The sequence below is a fragment of the Trichechus manatus genome, unplaced genomic scaffold (assembly GCF_000243295.1).
Source record: "Trichechus manatus latirostris isolate Lorelei unplaced genomic scaffold, TriManLat1.0 scaffold00121, whole genome shotgun sequence".
NCBI classification, from domain to species: Eukaryota; Metazoa; Chordata; class Mammalia; order Sirenia; family Trichechidae; genus Trichechus; species Trichechus manatus.
This window is the reverse complement of record NW_004444057.1, coordinates 228,673-244,235: the sequence shown is the minus strand read 5'-3', so window position 1 is coordinate 244,235 and position 15,563 is coordinate 228,673. Positions and strand designations below refer to the sequence as shown.

Genomic DNA, 15,563 nt, shown 5'->3' with positions numbered 1-15,563 from the left:
AAACCGGTCACACACTGTATTTAATGTAATATAACTTTCATAAGCTAAAATGAAAACTTAGATATAATTTTATTAAATCTAAGTTCTCCAGAATTAAAAAATAGAGACCATAAATATCTGATTTTATCAGTGAGAAAGGATATCATCTTGAAGATTTATGAAACAGGAAACTAATCAAGAACAAAACATCTGAAGACTTTGTTAGGTATTCATGCTTAAAGCAATAAGAACTATAAATACTTTAACACTAGTGACACTGAAAATACAAAAATTTTCCAAAAGTTATATGGAAGACATTGTTTTGGTAAACACTTCCACAAAGTATGAACAATTTCAAATTAATTAACAATTCCAAGAAAAAAGTGATATAAAATTTTCATAACTGATTCGAGGTGTTATTAGATTTGTAAAATCTTATCAACATCTTAAAATAAATTCTAGTAACATAAAACACATAAATAGTCCTAAAGGACTTTCATTCTGAAAAAAAACAGAGAATTCTGAAAAACAGCAGAGGAATTCTTGTCTCTTAACATGGTCCAAACCATGTTAAGGATAGCCTAACACAGCACACTTTATCTTACTCAGATATCGCTCTACATATAAAATACAGTATGAGTAAGATATTTAATTATTCTTCTAGGTCCCACACTCAAATTTAATAAATACTGAATAAAAACAACTTTTAACATTTTATAAGTTACAGGACTATTACTTTAAATGACTCACTTTTTTGACTTCAGTCTGCCAACGCTCCTGACAAGTTTTCGGATAACCAAAACTCGGATTCTCTTCACTTCTTTCCTCATCTTCACGACCTTAGAGGAATAAAGTCAAAATGAGAAAGGCACTTAATTCAGTAATAAACACATTTTCATTTTCAGTCTCAATATTCTAGACTTAGCCTACCACTTTAACCAAATTTTTGCCTAACTATATTCAGTTTGATGAAATCAAACTTCTGTAAACAGTGGATGAATAAATCAATAGTGTAAACATGTGTCTGAGGGCTTAAGAGAAACAAACTATTATCAAAACAAAAAAAAAGTCAAGGCATTCCCAGTGATTAGTGATTTTAATATTATAGTTTGTTGGACTTGGAATATAATAAACTGTGAGTTCCCTGAGATCAGAGACTGCTATATTTACCTTTGTATCTTTACGGTTTATAACAGAGCTCCATCTGTAATGGTAGAATTTAATTTATTGAATGAGTGTTTGTATTAACAAAAGTAAAAGCATGAAAGTGATTTTACATTACTCGCATTTATTTTTTAGTAATAAATTATTTCAGTTGTAACTTTAAAAGAAACTCCACAAACACAAAGGCACATTTGTGCTCACATACACAAATCCATGTTTTAAATCTTCCCGCTACAGAACAATGCTGAACTCTTACAATACAGTTACTGGCCAAAACATAGAAATATTTTAGTTATAAACAACTACATGTTATAACAACATTCACTAATACAATGGGATGTTATCACTTTGAGTTTATGTTTTGTCTATCATGGTGAGGAGACATACACCTTATAATTCCTCCCAGAATGTCCTTTTCCCCCTTCTTCACTTGAAGAATTACATAAAATTCAGTTTAGACATATTCTTTCCTATAAAATCTTCCCCAGTCTCTTCAGTTAGAGATAACTACTCTATTCTTGGGGTCCCCAAAATACTCTGTAGGTTCTCTTACAAATCTATCTCACCGTACTGCCACTGTTCATGTGGCAGTTGTTTTTTACAGACTTGGATCTCCCAAAGGACACTGTCTTGCAATATTCAGAGTGTTTTCTGTGCCTTGCAAGAGTACCTGGCACACACAATCCTTCAAACTCTTCTTGTCAAAATAATACCAACATCATTTTTTTTTTCAAAATCTTTGAAGCTCTCGGCATTTGACTATAACACCTTCTCTTACCCTTCTTTACTGTCATTAACCCCCTCATTCATTGAAGATACTGGCACTCAACTTAAACTTTCTTTCCACCCTAAGTTTTGCCATCATCTTGGGTGACTTGGATGTCCACTTGGATAACCCATCCAATATTACATCTTTACTTCTTGACTTTTCTCATTTCTAAAAACCTAATCTATTCCATCTCAGCCACTCACTTCTATGGTCACACTCAGACCTTGTCAGCACTCATAACTACTTCATTTCTAAAACCACTAATGATTCTAAGACCACTAAATATTCCACACTGTAATCACAACTTCTAGCAGCCACCCACAACCACCATCTTTGACTTCATTAGGACCACCAGCCTCTGATCCCTATACTTTCTCTTAAATAAGCCTTTTCTTTTTAATTTGCCTTCTTCCACCTGGCTTAGGTACATGATCAACACTTGCCAATACCCTAAGCTCTCCTATCCCTCTGGTTGGAAAAACTTAATCCTGATGAAAACATTTTGAGTTCTTCATGACAGCACCCCAGTAGCCAGAAACTACTTGAGATATTCTACCTACTAAAATTTAATCATAACAAATCTCAAATGGGCTCTCACACATCCTAGCAATCCTATCATATTTTTCTGGTCAATTCACTCTACAATGACCATTTTAAACCTTTGCCCACTCTCCTAAAGTTTCTGACCTCCCTCCTCCCCTCTCATTTTCAACTTCATGGAGAAAACAAACATCAGATGGGAACCATCATCTTTCTACTATCATGAATGCAAATTTACTTGTATCACCAATTCTCTTCTATTAATAGCTACAATATAAGAAATACCCTTATAACTGTCTGAGATTAATCTTTTAACTATGCTTTCAATCCCATCCTCTTCTGCCTTCCAAGAATCCTTTCTATAGAATGTCCCTTTACTCTAGCATTGTCAATCTACTCCCCTTAAGTGGATTTTCCCCACTGATATTTAAACATGCTTGAGTCATATTCAGTAAAGAAAAGCAAATAGTATGTTCTCACTATGCAATTTACTAGGAACACCTTCTCTTTCTCATTGCCTTTACAGCCAAACTTTTAGAAAGAGAAGTCTAAACTCACTATCTCCATTTCTGCATGCCACATAATTCCAGTCTGATTTCATTCCCACCAGTTCACTAAAAGAGCTGTCACTAAGGACATCAATGGTTCACAAAAGTCCCTGTATCCAATGAGAATTTTCCAAACTTCATTTTACTTGAGATCTCAGCAGCATCTGACACTGTTGGTCACTTCCTCCTTCTTGAAACACTTTTCCCTTGGCTTCCATGATAGACTACTCTCCTGGTATTCCTCCTTTCTAGCCAATTCACCTTGGTCTTCCTTGAAGGTTCACCTACCTGTACCTAGCCACAAAATGTAATAATACAGTTCAAGGAAAACGTAATACAGTACAAGGGTGTCTTAGGTTGGGTTCTCTAGAGGAGTAAAACCAGTGAAGCACATGTGTAAGTGTGCATATGTATATGTCTGTATATGTAAATATATATACATACACAAATACGTATATATACATATAAAAATAGAAAAAGATTTATCTCAAGGAAGTGGCACACACAGTGTGGAGGCTGCCAAGTCCCAAATTCATGGGTCAGGTGTCAGGCTGGAGGCCTCTCCTGACTCATGTGGTTGTGGAAGCTGGTGAACCCCAAGATCTGCAGGTCAGGTGGAAGGCTGCTAGCTCACATCCCAAGAACCAGAGGTCAGAGGATGATGAGTCGGATGCAGGATCCAGAGAGGGCTTTGCCAGAACACCCATATATACTTGATACAGGCCACACCTTCCCGAGGAAACTGACTGGATTTCAACTGATTAGCTGCTCACATCAAACGGACAATGATTACATAATATCTGCCAAATCACTGAGAATCATGGTCTAGCCAAGTTGACACATAATCTTAACCATCACAAAGGGGTAGTCCTAGGCCAACTCTTCTTTTCACAATATGCTTTTTAGCCCTAGGTGATCTCATTTTTGAATATTATCGATTGCCATCTAAACAAAGATGACTCAAAAATGTTTATCTTCAGCTGAGATTTCTCCTAGTAGCTCCAGACCTAAATGTGCCACTGCCTACTTGACATTTCCTTCTGAGTGTTTTCATTATCTCTGCAAACTCACACCTTAACTCATGTTTTTACCCTTAACCTGGATCTCTTTTTTGGTGTTTTATATTTCAGGCACTGGAACAATCTTCTCAGTTATAAAAGCCAGAAACCTAGGGCTCATTACGGATAGCGTTTTTCTAAATACCTCACAATGACTCTATCACCAAATTCTGCTGATTTTATCTCCTGATTATTTCTCTCAAATTGTACCACTATTTTCTATCTTTACCTCCTAGCTCTCTTGGCTGAGTTACTGTCAACTGGTTTCTCTACACCCACTCATACCCTTCTCCAATCAGTTATACACAACACAGAATTTTTTTTAACACACAGATCTGATGACTTAGATCTGCTTAACTCTCTTCAGTGACTTATAATCGCTCTTATGGCCACATGGGGTTTCTTATAATTCCTTGACCTCACTATACTTACACCTACCACAGAGCATCCCATCTTCTGGTAGGAATGCCTTTCTTCTTATGATAGTTAACATCTGTTCATCCTTCTGGTTTTGGCTCAATTGTCATTTCTCAGGAAAGTCTTTCCCGTTCTCCCTAACTGGGTCAAAAATCTCCCATTATAAGCACACCAAGTGCCAGTACCTCTAAAACTCACCATTGCTAATATTTTAATATTTTACTTTTAGTCAGATTTTGTTTAATGTGTCTTTCCCCCACTAGGCTATAAAATCCATGAAGGGCAAGTATCTGGTTTTGCTCAACACTGCATCTTAATACATAAGATGATGCATGGCATATGTAAGTGTTCAATAAATGTTTGTTAAATGACCAGAAGTGCAGTAAAAGTCACTTGTTCATTCACTGTTCCAAATGCATATTATATTAAAAGAATGTAGAGTAATCAGGTTCCTTTCCCATTAGGTATTTTAAAATCTTTGGAAATTTCAGTTAGATCCATTTAGAAAAAAGTTATACTCTGCATAAATGAAAAGCCATTTAGACTAGGTTTAAGTGAAAAATAAAGAACCGCTACATTTATAAACAGCATTATAACGGGTTTACAATGCATTTATTCAAAGTTAAAAATCATTCATGATAAATAGCAAGTGTGATAGATACGCATTAAATATGTTAGCAAATGTTACCAAACACTGTACCTCGCAGGTGCATTAAATGATTATATACCATTTGTTAACCACTGCTAACCAAGCTCAGGTAATAAACATAAACAGCAGCGTGCAGAGTTGGTCCTTAGTTACTTTCCAAACATGGGAAAGCTAAACTCCACGTTAAAACTTTTAAAACTCTTTTAAAAAAGTTTTAAAACAGTTTTAAAACTCCAATTTAAAAAGTACTATGTATGTCATAGTAGATGCTCTGGTGGTGCAGTGGTTAAAAGTTGGGTGCTAACCAAAAGGTTGGCAGTTCGAATTCACCAGCCGCTCCTTGGAAACCCTATCAGGCAGTTCTACTCTGTCCCATGTGGTTGCTATAAGACACTATTGACTTGATAGCAACAGGGTTTTTTTTTTTTTTTTAAATGTTTGTCATTACTAGATAAGGGGATACTAAAAGCAAAGGGAATGCTTCATATACTTAGTTTCACACCAATACCAAACAATGCTTTTCTAGCTTATTTATTTTTTTCAGCATTTGTGAGCAGGCCATAGAAAAATTTGAAAAATTTAAGTGTATAAAAATAAGTATATTCGTAGTCACTTTATATAAAAATGATATTAAAATGTTATTTTTCTCATAACTGCCCATTCTAGTGTTTTTTTCCAAGCACTTAGCTTTATTTTTTGCAAAACTGATGAGCAATTAATAGTCTTCTATTTAGGATTTAAAAAGTTGCCAATTCATTTGTCACCCAGGAATTACGAAGTTGGCTGACAGATAAACTAGAAATCAACAAAAATACCCAATATAGCCAGAAGCCCAATGCATTACTTAAGGGCAATACACTCTAATTCCCCAACCAAAAGTAAGCAGAACTATCTTTGTTAGAATAGTGAAAAGAGTATGACATTGTTTGGAAGGGAAAGAAAGAAAAAGGAATAAAAAGGAAATGAAATCTGCTGACAAAGAAGAAATAAAATGAAAGTAGAAGTGGTGGGTTGAAGACAGAAAATGAAGGAAAAACCTGTAGGCCATTAACACCAAGACTGACAAGCCAAAGCTGAGGGCTTCCAAGCAGCAAAAGAATGCATTTACTATAATCTGTAAGATCAGATGGTCTTCAGTAGTAGGTAAACATGAAGAAAAGAAGTTAAGACTTACACACACACACACAAACATGCATGTGCTGACAGAAGGTGTCATCTAGAATCCACACATACAGATGCCCTCAGAGTTAACCTGGTAAAATCTGAACACAGGCAGGGTAACGTGGATCAAGTCTTGGGTAGGCAGGACAAAACTACGATCATAAATAACTGGAAAGCTAATATCTCTGCTTGAGAAAAGAACATGGGGAAGAGTCAACATAAGCACAGAAAAGAGAACTACATAGGGGCAAAAGTTGGCAGTGTCTAATTTAAGGAGATTCCAAAGAAAGGTTCCCCAGCTCAGACTTGAGAAATCTGATCTGTATTGAAAAAATTCAATTATTGGGATGGATGGATCATAGCCCAACATTTGAATCGTACAACTAAAACCCCTTTCTGTCGTTCTACCTTACATGCAGCCCATTAGAAAAAAAAAAAAAAAAACTCTATTTTTTACACTAGGAGCAGTACTGCTTACATTAGCTTTCTCATTTACACAGCTTCTTACAAGCCTGGTTAATGTGTGTCTGCTTCTGAGAGAATTAGTTATACTTTTGGAGTGACAATGATAACAAGTTTCTGATCTACAAAGCTGAGAGCAGACCTGGACCATGGACAAAGTTACATGCTACTTTAAACCAACTCTTGGGGAGCTTGCACTGCTATGAAAAATATGAGTGTATCTGTGTTTCTTAGAATACATTAAAATTTCTGGTTATTCTTTACTCACCTATCGGATTGGCAAATACTAAAAAATATGACAACACATTCTGTTTGTAAGGCTGTGAGGAAACAGACATTCTCATACGCTGCTGGGAGGAATGCAAATTGGTATTTTTCTTCTGCAGGAAAATTTGGCAGTACCTAACAAAACTCCCACTTCAAGGAATCTATCCGTAAGACACATCTCCAACAATAGGGAAAGACTATGCACAAGATTATGCATTGCATCATTCTTATAAAAAATTGCATAAGAGATAAAATACTTTATATACATAAAGCAACATAGTATTTTCAGTCAATATATTAGATCTGAATGTATGACTATGGATAAACCTCAAAAATAATGTTTGATAAAAAGTTAACTTGCAGAATATGTATAACATGACTCTATGTATATACAACATATGAAGAGCTTAAAAATACACAAAATACTATACACTGTGTATAAATACACATCACTAAAATTATGAAAACTATGGACGAGAGGAACACACACCAAAAAGGTAATAACTATCTTTGAGGTGAAAAAGAAGGTGGGTGGAATTAGGCAGTAGGATATGGGATACCATTGACATTTATGTAGGTGGATTACAAGGACATTTGTTATATTATTTTCCATATGTTTGAACTATTTCATATTAGCAATATTAACTATAAGAGAACTTATAATTTGACCATTTGGATAATTTATGGTTGAATCAGGCTTATTTTTATTTCTGATGAGCAACAATTAAAAAATTTAGAGATGCTTAGGGATTAGCTACAATTTAACTATTACTGAGAATATACTGCCACCTAGCAAAATTTCACAGAATAGTTTAACAACCAAATACAGAAACTGGCTCTCTTCTTAACGATGAATCCCGAATTACCATTTCAGGGGGAAAAAAAAAAAAAATTAAAAAGTATTACTAAAAAGTATGTCCAATTATGGCAGGGGAGTTTCGTAACTTCATAAGCACACAGTTTTTGATATTATCTTTTACAGTATGACCTCATGAGATTGCTTCATTTAAATCCAAATTTTACATATCACTATTACCTAAAGAAACAGATGACTGGAGCAAATTCAGCTGTAATTTTGTAAATTCGTTGCTCACTAAAAATGCCATGGCACTATTGTCATTTGTGCCTCCTTCTTTCTCTAATGGGTGGGATTTTCCCTGTCATTTGAACATTGGTTGATACTTAACAATTCAAGCTCTGCTATCCATACTTTCATCTGTCTAACAAATACTTATTATCTACAGACAAGGTACTATGCTAGATGTTAGGGAAGCTGCTACAATAAATCACTGAAACAGTTTCTCTTCAAAATACACAAAAAGTACTCGAGAAAATAAAATGTGCAATAATAAAACCAAGTAAAAAATTATGGGTTTATTTTAAAACAAAAAGTAATGATAAACTTTTACATTACTTCATAAGCATAAACATATTTTAAGTTCCTGGAGTTAGCCTTTATCCTGGGATGTGAAATTTTCAGACAGAACTACCACATGTAGGAGACAATGAAAGCATAATACAGTTGGGGCCTCTGCAAGCAGGCTTTTATTTTCACAAGACATTCTGAGAAATTAAGTACATTTTAAATTAGACTGTAAGGTGACTTTTTAAAAGAGAAAGCTATAATTCCAAATTATGAAACAAAGGTTCCTATAAAATCAATCACATATGTAAGTACCACCATCCGAAAGATAACTCTATTAAAAAAAAAAAAAGTTGTGTGGCGTTGACTCTGACTCACAGTGAGTGTCACAGTAGAACTGTGCTCCACAGGGTTTTCAATGGCTAATTTTTTGGAAGAAGATCGCCAGGCCTTTCTTCTGAGGCACCTCTTGGTGGACTTGAACTTCCAATCTTTAGGTTAGCAGCCAAAAGCGTTAGCCATTTGCACCACCCAGGAACTCCAGACAATATCAAAAACCCAAACCCATTGCCATCGAGTTGATTCCGACTCATAGTGACCCTACAGGGCAGGGTAGAACTGCCCCACAGGGTTTCCAAGGTTGTAAATCTTTACGGAAGCAGACTGCCATTATCTTCCTCCCATGGAGGGGTTGGTGAGTTTGAACCGCCGACCACAGCCAAGCTCTTAACCACTGCGCCACCAGGTAGCTGTACGATCTCTGAAATACATTCCTGAAATCCAGTTAAGAAGAGCTAATCTACAGTTACTAAAGATTATAAAAATGACAGCCCAAGTTATTCACTTAACAGATAGGCACCGGGGATATAACGGTACGCAAACATTTACAGTCAAGTGGGGGCAGGGGGGATAAGAATATCTCTTTCACACTCACATACACATATACACATGCACAAAGCCACTATAACAAGCGCTAAAAAGAAGTAAATCATGCTATACAAGCCTTCAAAAGGGTTAAATGAATACCAAAAATGGTTTCCTTGAGAAAGTGACAACTGAAGTAGGAATAAGTATTAAATGGTTAATCAGAGAAAAAAGGAGTTTCATGTAAAAGGAACAGCATATACAAAAGATCTGGAGAGGACTAGGCTAGTTAGTGGACGAAGGTCAGTAAAGCCGAAGTACACAGGTTGAGGGGAGAGTGGTGTAATAGAGATCACAGATTGACCTTGTTTGAATTTGTCTTTACCAAAAGCAATAGAAAGGTACTATCATAAGCTTCATTTTACAGATGAAAACACTATACATAAAGAGTAAATGATCTTCCCAAAATCTCACAGGTAAAAATCGTGGGGCCTAAGAGCCAGAGGTATGCCTCTTGATTTAGTCACCTAAAAACTCTCAAGGGGGGTTACGTTCCCGTGCTCGGAGATTCAGGAAACCTCGCCTAGGTCCATCAGAAAGCTCCTCCTGCCCCACCCCCGGCTTCGGAGTTTCAAATCGGCAGATCACACCCACGTCGGAAAGACGCAGAGAAGCCGGTTCTGAGGACCCTAAATGTAAACGCCACATGTCAGCCCCACATGCTCCCAGGCTTGTTGCTCACCTCATTATTGAGGTTCAGAGTTCCCGGCTGAGCCATAGTAGCTCGCAGATGATCTGCGGAATTAACTCGGCTTTTCTGTCGGCACGTGAACGGCGTCTGCGAGACTGCGGCTGCGTCGCCGCGCCCCTCAACGGTGGCCTCTTCTGGCCAAAACTCATCCGCCGGCTGTTACGCGCCGACGCGTTGATGTAAAGTACGCTGACGCTTTGAGGGGAAGAACCGAACTGAAGGACAGCAACTTCCGGCGCAGGAGGCGACGCGCCGGAATCGGGTATTGTGGCGGAGAGCAGTCGCGAGCAGGCGTTCTAGAGGGCGCTGTGTAAGGTGTTCGTTGCTACTTTTAGAAGTTGTCCAAGATTTTCATTTATTATGTTCGCTTGTAGACTGCCCATGGCATTGTCGGGAGTTTGGTGTTCGTCTCTGTATGGGAGTGAAAGAGCTTTTGTGAAAAGTTCAAGCACATATGAGTCACCGATTTTTGCTCCAAATTTGTATCTAGATTGCTGGGCTTTCTAGCAAGTCCGACCGATTAGATCTTCTCAGCTTTTTGTTCCAGCCTCATAGCTGAGATGTGGACATATTTTTCTGCACACTATAAGAAAGTTTACACTTACACATTGAACATTTGAAGAAGATTCAGAATGCACATTTGTTAGGTCTGCCTGTGGGAAGTGCTTTGGGCTGCGAAAGTATGAGGGAGTGAGTCTGAATTAGATAATCTAGTAGTTGTTAACTAATCCATTAACGTGGGGTGCCATGAGTGGGAATGGACTCAAAGAACTTTTTTTTTTTTTTTTAAACTCATGGTTTATTACTTTCTAGTATTGACTGTTATAATGAGTAAAGAACAGGGTCAGACGCTTTGCATGAATTATCTCCAAAATCTTAACAAAAATCCAACAAAGAAGGAAATGTTACTCTCATTTTACAGATGCGGAAATTGACTTCAGAGAAGCCAAGTTCAGGTGGGGCAGACCACTGCTGCAAGATTCCAGGGCCTCCTACATAATTTGCAGGGCACAGTACAAAAATGAAAATGTAGGACCCCTTGTTCAAACAGCAGAGAAATGTTTCTTCCTTTCCTCCATGGTCTCTCTTGACCAGTCATGGTGAGTGTTTTTTTTTTTGGTATTTAATGTGGTACTCCCTCAAGTACAGGGATACTGGTGTGGCCAGTACGGATCCTCACAGGTCCCCAGCAACTCAAAGAGGAGTGTGTGCATCTGAGCACAGTGGCAGCAGTTGGCTGGTCACGGGCAGGGAAGTGGGAAGCTGGAGGACCCATTTGAGGAATGTCTTAGTTTCTTAGTTCTGCTGTAACAGAAATACCATAAGTGGGTGTGCCATAGATTGAATTGTGTCCCCCCGAAAATATGTGTCAACTTGGCTAGGCCATGATTCTCAGTGTTGTGTGGTTGTTTTTCATTTTATGATCTGATATAATTATTCTCCATTTTGTAGTCTGTTGTAAATCCTAAGCTCTATATATGTTAATTGAGCCCTGGTGGTGCAGCGATTAAGTGTTCAGCTGCTAACTGAAAAGTTGGTGGTCGAATCCACTAGCCCCTCTGCGGCAGTAAGATGTAGCAGTCTGCTTTTGTAAAGATTTCAGCTTTGGAAACCCTATTGGACAGTTCTGCTAAGTCCTATAGGGTTGCTATGTGTCGACCGAAGGCACTGGGTTGGGTTTGGTTTTTATATGTTAATGAGGCAGGATCAGTGTGGGGTGTATCTTGAGTAACAGCCTTACAAGAAGATAGTCACACCCTTACTCAGGTTTCACCCAGACTTAAGTCACACCATTACTTAAGTGACACCCTTACTCACCTTGTATCTTACAAGAGATAAAAGGAGAGAGAAGTGAGCAGAGAGGGGATGGACCTCATACCACCAAGAAAAAAGAGCCAGGAGCGGAGTGTGTCATTTGGACCCAGGTTCCCTGCACTGAGAGCCTCTTAAATCCAGGGGAAGATTGATGCCAAGCTGTAACCGACAGGGTTAAACTATTCCCCCTCCTCTTCCCATCCCAGCCAGGCTCTCTGGGTTCCTGATAAGACATTTCTGTGTTGCCTGTGTAACAACATAAGGTCATCTTAAACTGCTGCTTCTCTGCTCCAGGCCACTTCACTACTGACCAACTGCCCTCCCCCCCGCATTCCCACATGAGCGATAAGCCGCAAAGCTGTCCTTAGATAAACCTCATGTGTCATACCCCCCAGCTGTCATAGTGCATCCCCACTGCACCCCCATACATGTTAATTAGTTCCCGAAATTGCCCGCCTATTCTCAGAAACTTCATGAATTATGCATAAGTTCCCTATCCAGAACCCTATAACTGCCCTAAAATCCTCAACCTTGGGGAGGTTGATTTGAGACTTAGTCTCTGAGCTCCTTGCTTGACTTGCTTACAATAAAGTCTGCCTTCTCTTTCCCAAAAGCCTGGTGTCTCTCAGTTGACTCCAGGGATTGCACCAGGCAGGACCCATTCCCATTGGGTTACAGAGATACATGGAGATCTCCAATGAACTTTGGGCCCACAGATGTTGAAAGGAGACAGGGACTTTCCCCCAGAGCTGGCAGAGAGAGAAAGCCTTCCCTGGAGCTGGTGCCCTGAATTTGGACTTCTAGCCTCCTAAACTGTGAGAGAATAAACTTCTGTTTGTCAAAGCCATCCACTTGTGGTATTTCTGTTATAGAAACACTAGATAACTAAGAGAGGGTGGTTTTAATGAACAAAAATTTATTCTCTCACAGGTTAGGAGGCTAGAAGTCTGAATTAAGGGCACCAGCTCTAGAGGAAGGCTCTCTCTCTGTCTGCTCTGGGGGAAAATCCTTGTCTCAGTTTCTCTAGCATTCTTTTTAAGCGTTCCTTAGAGATCTCCAGGTGACATCTATCTTTCCCCCATTTGTGCTTGCTTGTTTATGTGCCTAATCTTCTCTTTCTATATCTTAAAAGTGATTACATTTAACACACAACCTACACTGGTATGGCCTCATTAACGTAAGAAAACTATTCCCAAATAGGATTACAACACGGGTATGTAATTTTGTGCCCTATAGTTGATTCCAACTTATAGTGACCCTACAGAACAGAGTAGAACTGCCTCATAGGGTTTCCAAGGCTTAAATCTTTACTGGAGCAGCTCGCCAAGTCTTTTCTCATGTGGAGTGGCTGATGAGTTTGTACTGCTAACCTTTTGGTTAGCAGCTAAGAGCTTAACCACTGCACCACCATGACTCCTTTATCACAGTTATAGGGGTTAGGATTTATAACACAATTTTTGAGAGGGGACACAACTCAATCCATAACACGGAGGCTATACCCAGAGGCACCTTGTAAGACAGGACTGGTAGTCTGCTTTTGGGAGGTCATAGCATTGAAAACCCTGTGGAGCATTTCTATTCTGCACACATGGGGTCGCCATGATCAACTCCACAGCAACTATCAACAACAGCAAGATGATAGGCAGGACTGCACATGAACTGAGACTTCAAGCCCTTGGCAAATGTTTCATTGTCCTGTTGGACTTCACTTACAAAACACAAATTCAAAGATAACATTAAGAATTTCAAGATTGCAACTGAAGAGCATTAAACCGCTCATTGGCCCGCTTCTGAGTATGTGGCCTTATGCCCATGCAGCTGTGCTTTCCAGAGCCCATTCTTTTAACACTTGATGCTCTAGTTCACTTAGAATAGCTGAGACTTGTATTTGAATTGACATTTTTACAGTTTAATGTGTAATTTGGACACAAACAGATTAACTGCTGACTTCCTGTTTTACTAGGTTTCATGAAGTAGTTTTTGCCATTACTAGTACATAACTGAATTGTAATTTTCTCCTTATTTGTATACCTCTCCTCAATAAGGCTGAGGTCCTAGAATGTAGGGACTTTAACACCATGACAAGATACCATTACACACCTATTACCAAAAACCAAACCCAACCAAACCCGTTGCCATCGAGTAGATTCTGACACATGGTAACCCCATGTATTGCAGAGTAGAATTGCTCCATAGGGTTTTCCTGGCTATAATCTTTATGGAAGAAGATCATTAGGCCTTTTTTTCATGGTGCTGCTGGGCGGGCTTGAACAACCACCCTTTAGATTAGATTAATAGTTTAGGTTAGTCGAGCACAAATTGTTTGCACCGTACCTATTAGTAATGGCTAAAATCAGAGAGTCTGATTATGACAAGTGTTGATGAGGATGTTGAACAACCAGAACTCTGAAACACCGCTAGTTGGAAAGTAAAATGGTACAACCACTTTAAAATAAGTTTGGTAATTTTGAAAGAAATTTTGCGTTCACCCACCACATAATCCAGGCTTTCCCCTCCTAGCTATTTACTTGAGAGAAATGGAAGTGTATGTCCATACAAAGACATAATACGAATGTCCAGAGAAGCTTAATTTGTAATAGCCAAAATATAGAAACAGCCCAAATGTTCATCAACAGATGAATGACCAAAAAAGCTGTGGGATATATAGACCCTCTCCTCCTCTATCGACATGGTTATGTTCCAGTGACCAAGTCATTATGCAAAATTTGTGCTATGCAAAAATGGAGGATGACTACATCATTGCATAACTTCCAAATTACATCATTATATAAATGTCAAACCACTGAGAATCATGGCCCAGCCAAGCTGACACATAACCATCAAAGCCAGTACTACTCTCACTTTGAACCTCAGTGTTCATTACTGCAGATGTACATTGTTAATGCACAAAATAGTTGCATAGTCGATTTTTTACTATTATAAATGTGAAATGTTGGGTAATGATATAGTCTGTAAGTGAGAAGGGTGTATATATGTATATCACTCACACTATAACATGGATAAATCTCAAAATAATTTTAAAAAAAGTTGAGTGAAAGAATCCAGACAAAAAGTATATTCTGTATTACTTCATTTGTATAAAATTCTAGGAAATGCAAAGTAAGGTATATTGTTGTTTGGTGACATCGAATTGATTTTGATTCATAGCGACCCCATGTGACAGAGTAGAACTGCCCCATAGGGTTTCTTAGGCTGTAATATTTGTGGGAGCAGATCGCCAGGTCTTTCTCCCGCAGAGCTGCTGGGTGGGTAATGTATAGTGACAAAAAATAGATCAGTGTCTGCTTTGGGAAGGAGGAGGAGGAATGAGATGAATAGGATAGAGAGACTACAAAGGGTCATCGGGCTGTTGTTGGTGATGATTGATATATGTTCATTATCTCAATTTTTGTGATGGTTTCATAGTGTGAATGTATATATGTATATATATGTCAGAACTTACCAAACAATTTAATATGTGCAGGTTATTGTCTATCAATTATATCTCAATAAAGCTGTTAAATGAATATACTTACCTGTTGAGTTAGCAGTTCTACTTTTAGAAAAATGTACAGTTATACTGGTACAAATTAAGTATGCATGTTTAAGGTTATTTATTGCATAAGGGTAATAATAAAATATTGGAGGCAACTGTCTGTCAATACACAACTGATTAAATGAATGGATCCGTTAAGAAGAATGATTTAGCTCTCTATTTACCAAAATGGAAGACTTTTTATGATATATTGTTTAATG

At 38.1% G+C, this 15,563-nt stretch overlaps 1 protein-coding gene across 2 annotated transcripts in view; it reads right to left on the bottom strand.

Annotated features, from left to right (window-relative positions):
* Positions 1 to 10,191, bottom strand: part of SRFBP1 (serum response factor binding protein 1) — an 80,500-nt gene extending 70,309 nt beyond the window's left edge. Inside the window, exons 1-3 of one of the 2 annotated variants that reach the window (XM_023738663.1) lie at positions 9,984 to 10,191; positions 1,150 to 1,183; positions 730 to 818 (exon numbers count right to left, since the gene is read on the bottom strand). In XM_023738663.1, coding sequence (XP_023594431.1) covers positions 730 to 818; positions 1,150 to 1,183; positions 9,984 to 9,988 — 128 coding nt within the window. In that variant the 5' untranslated portion in view covers positions 9,989 to 10,191. The remainder of the gene's footprint in view (positions 1 to 729; positions 819 to 1,149; positions 1,184 to 9,983) is intronic. The other variant, XM_004384265.2, reaches the window with a different exon arrangement.
* Between the last annotated feature and the right edge of the window lie 5,372 nt (positions 10,192 to 15,563).